The sequence below is a fragment of the Carettochelys insculpta genome, chromosome 27 (assembly GCF_033958435.1).
Source record: "Carettochelys insculpta isolate YL-2023 chromosome 27, ASM3395843v1, whole genome shotgun sequence".
In the NCBI taxonomy this organism is placed as follows: domain Eukaryota; kingdom Metazoa; phylum Chordata; order Testudines; family Carettochelyidae; genus Carettochelys; species Carettochelys insculpta.
This window is the reverse complement of record NC_134163.1, coordinates 1,969,767-1,977,279: the sequence shown is the minus strand read 5'-3', so window position 1 is coordinate 1,977,279 and position 7,513 is coordinate 1,969,767. Positions and strand designations below refer to the sequence as shown.

The 7,513-nt window shown below is 51.6% G+C and overlaps 1 protein-coding gene across 1 annotated transcript; it reads left to right on the top strand.

Annotated features, from left to right (window-relative positions):
- Positions 1–2,163: 2,163 nt before the first annotated feature.
- Positions 2,164–6,046, top strand: NFILZ (NFIL3 like basic leucine zipper). The gene is made up of 2 exons (XM_074977922.1): positions 2,164–2,267; positions 5,104–6,046. Exon 2 carries the CDS (start codon positions 5,141–5,143, stop codon positions 6,044–6,046), a length of 906 nt encoding a protein of 301 aa, XP_074834023.1. The 5' UTR covers positions 2,164–2,267; positions 5,104–5,140.
- Positions 6,047–7,513: the final 1,467 nt, after the last annotated feature.

The following is a 7,513-nucleotide window of genomic DNA, read 5'->3' as shown; positions in this document are numbered from 1 at the left end:
TTATCAGATTGCATATGCTGTCTCCTTGTAGCTCAGCAGTGAAAGAGTTCCTGTTACACAGAAATTTAGGCTACACAGCTTCATGCAGCCTGCTGGTGAACACAGTTTATCAGAGTCTGTGCAGATTCGCTGCTTGAGGACAGAGTTAAGGGGAAAAAGGGAAGATGGCTCTGAATCAAATTGTCCAGTGGACTCCTGGACTCTAATGCCACTTTCTGTTGCTGGGAAGTTTCAAGGGTTCTTATTTACGGATGAGGCTCTCTCATGCCATATAAAGTGGCTGTATAGAAACAAGTGCAAGTATAATTCACACCCATTTGTACAGTAGGGGACTGAGAGTAAATCCAAATCAGCCCCCCCGCCCAAAGTCGTGGATATTTTCACCCCTAGTTTGATTGTCCCTATAACCTATGACGGAGCAGCTGTGAAGTTGGGATCTGGAGTCAGAGTTCCTCAGAGCTCAGGAATTTCCTCCCCCATGCACCGAAATGCAATTAGCTTGATCAGGGTTTCTCAAAGTTCATTGTGCCATGACCCCCTTGTGACAACCAAAATTGCTACATGACCCGGGGAGGGAGGTACTGAATGAAGCTGAGTCCCACCACCCTGGGTAGGGGGCCAAAGCTCTAGCCCCACCATGACCACAAGGGCTCCACCCCTGGGCAATGGGGCTCAGACTTGGGCTTTAGCACTGAGCCCCAACAAATCCAAAGCCAGACCTGGAGACCCTATTTAAATGGGATCTGGAGCCACTTTGGGTCCTAACCCACAGTGTGAGAACCGCTGAGCTGATGTGTTATAGAGGCTCTAAAAAAGGGTGTAACTTCTGTGTTGATGCGGCATACAATAACATTAGGGAGAGGAAGGTATGAAGGCCAATGTTGACTTCCTTTTGCCGACATTGACTCCAGACATGGGCAGCACAAAGAAAACATCTCCTTCCAGAAAGGACGCGCTGCTGAAGGGTGCAGTATAAACACCATAACAACAGAAGTGCAGATGAGAGATGCTGGTGGAGGGCGTCACTTTCTCAGAAACGTGGATTTCTGCTCTCTACCAGAGACAGGGCACTGGATGGGAGTGAGCTGTGTTCCCAGCCTTGCTGGCAGCTCCTGCACTGAGAGGAGCAAGTGGTCAGGAGCTGGAGAGCAACATTTTCGATGCCAGTGCACGCTGGGAAACGCTGTTTGCATGACATGCGTGGCCTTTGCTGTTTCTGTTACCGCTCTGCTTCCCCCGACCCTTGCAGATACTGTGCTACTGAGGGCCAGAGCTGCTGAGGGCAGGCACCGCCAGAGAGAAATGACATCCAGCTAGTGCTGAGGTGTTGCTGGAGGGAGATATAATCACAGGGTGGAGTTTGGGTTTGGTGGGTGCACAACGGAAGTTCCCACATTCCTGCCTGAGCAGAGACTTCATCCCTCAACTATAAAAGGGCACATCTTGCCTCAGATAAGAACTTCCCATGATTGCCTCTTCTGATGACCCCAGCCCCACCTCTGCTACAGTACCCTGGCTTCCTCGTCCAATTCTCACCACCCCCGGCTCCCCATTCAGCTCTGCTCTCCAACTGTGTCTAGCTTCTCCACAGGCCACTTGCCAGATTCCAAATACAGGCATGATTTTAGTTGGCCAGGTGACCACTTGTCATGGGCATGGCCAAGTTTCCCATGGTCCCATAAAATTTGTGTACAGCCACCGCTCCTGGCTGTCAGTGTTCTGTGCTGCCATTTAACTCCAATGTTCCCCTAAATGTGTCCTGAGTGCCAGTAAGCAGTGGGAATGTTGGTAATGCTGCTAGACAATATTGACTTCCTGTGGTCTGGCAAATTCTCTCATTTGGCACCAGTCCCGAGGGTGCTGGACTCAAGAAGTTCAACCTGTAGTGCTGAGGTGGGATCCCAGGTAAACTCACATCTCAGAGCAAGCCAGTTCAGGATTGCAAAGGTTAAGCAAACCTGCTGGGCACTTCATTCATGTTTCAGGGTAAGTTTGTGTTTCAAGGGTTGGGGGATTTGTTTGTTATTCTTTCTGGCCTGGCTCGTATCAGATTCAGAGCTCCTGGGCTCCAGGGACAATTGGATTTTATTACGACGATCCAACTTCTTTTCACAGGTCCCCTTTATGCCAGGCAATTGGAATGAGAACAATGGGGAGGAATCTCATGCATGCAGGGGATGGGGCTGCACAGTGAAAAAGCCACGTGGTGATCTTTGACTCATATAACAAAAGGATTCACGTCAAATACAACCCCCCCCAAATTCCTGGTAAGTGATTAAGCCCTGAAACAAGAGTGTTTCTGCCTTGTGATGCTAGCAGAAACCACAGCTGCTCTCAGCCAAAGTCTCCTTGCAATGCTTTGAAATTGAGTGTTTTTGATCCAGAGACAAGTTCCCCAGGCAGGCTCAGGGTGAATAGTTTCTTTTGCTCTGCTTTGTTAGTTGCCAACGCGATCCTCTGTGATGCTGTACGCAGTGCCAGAGAGTTCATAGCAGATGCCTCTTAAAAACTTAAATAGCAGCCGTGCCTAAGGATGAGACCGTGAGTCGGACGTTGGTCTGATTTAATAGCGATTACTTCCACAGAGCTACTTCTAACGGGCACCGTTCAGGATCAGGCTCTGCCGCAGCAAACTCCTGGAACCTAGCCACATGTGACCATCCCAGGTATGTCTACACTGCAGTCAGACACCTGCAGAGGGCCTCTGCCTGCTGACTTGGACTAAGGGGCTCGTCAACTGCAGTGCAGACGTTCAGACTGAGGCTGCACCTTGCAAGGGCCTACAACCTAGGCCCCAGCCCGAAGACCTACACTGCAGCAGAGCCGTCCCATCTGTAGGGTGCTTTGGGTTGGTTGCCCCTGGCCCCGTGCTTTGGGGGCCACCCCAACCGTCCTCTGGATGGGACTGTCCCCCACAGTGATGTTAGCTTGTGAGGTCCAGAGCAACCCGAGGGATTACTGGGGCAGCCTGGTGTGGGCAGCAGGAGGGGTCGGGCCCTCCCACACTCACTGCAGCGGCAGGAGCCACGGGACATACAGTGACACAGCAGCCTGCTCTGTTCCACCATCTCCCGGCCAGGTGGCTCTGCCAGCTGGAGGGACACAGGCTCGGGGGAGCACAGCAGAGCTGACTGGGGTCAGATTGCTCCATTTCCTGCAGCTCTTACCACCAGCCCTGCTGCTGCCCTGTGCCAGGGCCCCAAGTAAAGCCTGGGGTGGGGTGGTCACATTGCCTGGGGGTGGGGGCTTTGTGGAAGGGGTGCAGTGGGGGTGGGAGGAGCAGGGGCAGGAAGAAGTGGGGCAGGGAGCGGGGCATGGGGTGGGGTTTTTAGGGACCACCCTGACTGCAGTTAACCAGCTTCTTAGCCCCAGCCCTCGAAGCTAGAGTCAGCTGGCACAGGCCAGCCGTGGGGTTTTAATTGCCTTGTAGAGAGACCCTCAGGAAAGCTAAGACAAATTACCTAAAGGTGTCACAGTTCACAAACCAAAGCAAACTAAGTCTCAGAGCAATAGTAACAGAGAGGTGGCCATGTTAGTCTCTACTCCAACAGAACAAAGCACCAGAAATGTAGCACTTTAAAGATTAACAGAATGATTTATTTGGTGATGAGCTTTCATGATCTGAAGAAGTGGGTCTGTCCCATGGAAGCTCATCACCGAATAAATCATTTTGTTAATCTTTAAAGTGCTACATTTCTGCTGCTAAGTCTCAGAGGGGTCATCAGATTAGGCTGTATCTCCACAAAGCAAAGCAAGCCATCCTGGAGCACCTCAAACACTAACAAGATAATTCATTGTGTGTGGAGCTGTCATGGGACAGACCCACTTCTTCAGATCTGGAGAATCCTGCAGAAGTGGGTCTGTCCCACAAAATTTCATCACCTAATAAATAACATTGTTAGTCTTTAAGGTGCTGCAGGACTGCTTTATTTGTTTTTTCGGAGCAAACTAAAGCCACTTCACTTCTGCAGCAGAATGTCCCCACGGGCTCAAAACCTCTGTCATATGACAAGCCAGACAGGTGCTGTCCTGCCAATTTAAGCCGTGATGTTAAGAGTTAAAAGCACGTTAACATTCCTTTCATAACTTAACAAATGAGAACTGAACAGTAAGTCAAACAATTCAGTTCATGCACTGTAGACGCCAGACATACTCAGAACCACATTTTCCAAAACCAACAAGAAGTCCTGTGGTACTATATAGACTAACAGATAATTTGGAGCATAAGCTTTCGTGGGCAAAGACCCACTTCATCAGATGCGTGAAGATACAGACTAACACAGCTACCTCTCTGATATTTTCCAAACTGGCTCCTAAAGTAGGAAATTTCCCTCAAGGCACAGGCCATCAAACTAGCTCGCAGGTTACTGATGTTCTGGTCCCATGTCTCCCACTAGCCTGCTGTGGGACCTTCTGTGCCCTGTATTTCATCCATGTGTAAAACATGCATGATGCTACTTATCTTCTTGGTCAGGCCTGTTGAAATTTGGGAGGATAAGCTCTATATAGAGCTCTCTTTTCATTATTGAAGCTGAATCAGCAAAACATGAGCAGCCACTCGCTGAGCCTGTTGCAGCTGCGGGGCTGTAGACCTTCAGTGTAGACACTTACTGCGCTGACTGAACGGTTCTTCTGTTGCTGTTGTCAGTCCAGCTTCCACTGGTCCACCACTTTCAACACTGGGTTGGGGTCAACTGAACTATATCACTGAAGGGTGTGAATTTTTCACACCTCTGAGCAATGTAACTGGCTTGAAGTGACATTTCAGTGCACACTTGTTCTGTACCACTCCCCACTCCACCTTGCTCAAATGTGCACACATTCATGCACCTAGCTGGCACAAGGGGAGCTCGTGGGTCCCACTTTGTGCTGGCCTCTGTGTGAAAATCTGGCTCCAAAGGTAGCTAGGAGAATGGGTGTGACATCCATGAGGACCACTGCTTGGGTCTGTGTTTGTACAGCCCAGTGGAGCCTAGAGGAGCGGCTGTGGCTCCCAGGCCCAGCTGCCCTCCAAAAAGACAAACGATTATACGCATAAACAAACAAGAATAGTAATGAGGTGGTACCAGTTTTATAACAGATGCTTGAATTCCACCTTCCAAGGTTCCCTGCAGCAGAATACAGAGGGGCATCCGACACCATGGACAGCTTTATGGCATCGCTAAGCACCTTCAGCGACCTGGGCTTTCACCACAGCAAGAGTAAGCTGCTCCGCGGCAAGGCCAGCGGCCCCTCTCGACGCAAGCGGGAGTTCATGCCTGACGAGAAGAAGGACACGATGTACTGGGAGAAGAGACGCAAGAACAATGAGGCGGCCAAGCGGTCCCGGGAAAAGAGGCGCCTCAATGACTTTGCCTTGGAGAGCCAGCTGGTGGCAGTCAGTGAGGAGAATGCCCGTCTCAGGGCTGAGCTGCTGGCCTTGAAGCTCCACTTTGGTCTCCTCAGCCCTGACATCTACACCCACCAGGCCAGCTCCATCCAGGACTTCCTGGGGATTTACCTCAGAGGGCACAAAGCAGCCACCCCTTCTCTTGAGGCAGAGCCCCTGGCTCGGGAGGGTTGCTTGAGGACAAATAGTGTTGTGCCCTGCATGGCGGAGTCCACTGAGCTTGCCTACAAAGGCTTTGCTCTGCGCCGAAACCTCCAGAGCTCTGACCCGAAGCAGCCCCTGCTGGGCACCCAGTATGAGCCAAGCCATCACCAGCCAAAGAGGCTCGACTCAGCCTTCAAACCCACCCTCTGCCCCCCTTACCTCAATTACCACTTTCTGGAGAAATACACCTGCCGGATCCCTTTGCTGGACAATGCCCCTTTCCTGGCCACTTCGCCCGGTCTGGCTGAGCCAGGGCAGCAAGGCACCAGAAATGTGTTGGATGAAGATGATGAGCAGCAAGTGCCCAAAATATCCCCTCTGCCCCCCTGCGGCCAGCTGTGCCCTGCAGAGGACCCTCTGAGAGGCCGGAGCTGTTCTGCCCTCCCTCACAAACTCCGAATTAAGACTAAAGCCCTCAACAGCTGGGAGGAGGGTGGCTCTGACTCCCATTGACATTGCAGAGGAAACCCACTCCTACCTCCTGGGTGGACTTAGAGGCCTGGGAGGGAAGGAGCGAGTGGGGGATAATTATCGTATGCACCAAAGAGTGAAACTAATTTCTTTTGTGTGGAACATGTGAGGCATGGGTGCAAGTAGGGCCTCGAGGGAGCTGGGAGGGGTCTGACATGGTGCTGCTTGCCCAGGACTCCTCCGTTCATGTTCGAATGCAACCCACAGAATCACTCTAGGCACAAGAAGGGCCTGTTGGCTTCACTTTGTTGCTCTGCTCGTGCCTGGAGCCAAAAGGCTGCTAGCCCTCTTCCAAGGCTGTTGAGCAGAGACTTCCCTCTCCCTTGTCAGTGGTCTCAGTGCTTCTGGGGTTACACGTGGTAGCAGGACATGTTACACCAGAGGCACTATCCCCCTACTACAGTTGCTCGGCATGGCTGCCATTTTCAAACCTCCCCCACCCCTTTGCTTCATTGTCACTTTCTTCCCCACAGGATGGGGCTGTTAAAGCTTTATTCATGTTTCCTGTTTGAAACAGAAAGTGAACGGAGACAGCTTCAAGGGTGTCCAGCTCCACAAGCCTGGAGCAGGCTCAGGACAAGTGTGGGAATCAGCAAGAGGGAGCAGATTATGTAAGAGTCACCCTGTTCAGTCCCATTTCGTCTGCCAGCCCTCCATCCTTGCATTCTGCTATCAGTGGGGCTGTTTTTGTGTGTGAGGATGGGAACTGGGACCACAAATCAGTGGGGTGAGAAGAAGGGGACTCTGGAGGAGTGACTCACCAACTGAACAGGTTTCGTTATCCTTTAAGTCATTCTTTAATGTCTTGCCTTGAATATTTTCAGTGCTAGTGATTCCACAGCTCCCCAGGGTATGCACGTAAGATCATGCTTCTGCAGGGCAAGTAACCTCTCCACACCCCACTGCCTTGTGGGTTATCCTGGGAAGGAGAAAGGCTAAGGGAGTAAACCCTGACAGAAAATCCAGAGTGGAGTCCGAAGGCGGTTCGGTGTCAACTTCTGGCACTGTCCTGGCAACTCCTGCAGCTGAGCTGGTACCAGACGTGCAGGTTATCCTCTCTTTGGACTATATCAGTAAAGCCGAGAGGGGGACACTGGTGTCTGGGCAGCCCAGAGTCTCCATAACAAGTGCCCAGGCTTGCGCCCGGAGAGGTACTCCGGCATCACTGAACAGCGTTGCATCAACACGGGAGGCAACAGATACCGGTTATAAGCTCTTGCTCGATAGGCATAGAGAACAAGCACCAGGATTGCCTTCGATGGTGGGAGAGATCCTCGTATCTCACTGGACAGTCACCGCCCGCCTCAAGCTGGGCAGCCCCCAGCCAATAGGGTACTGTCCCGCCACAGTTCACCTGCCTCGCTGGGAGCGTGAGGCTTAAGGTTCCTGAACCTGACAAGTGACTGAAATTTGGGCACCAGGCAAACCAATAAGAAAATCAACAAGAAA

Coding starts and splice junctions, on each gene's coding strand:
- NFILZ (XM_074977922.1), top strand. CDS start 5,141: ATGGACAGCTTTATGGCATCGCTAAGCACCTTCAGCGACCTGGGCTTT.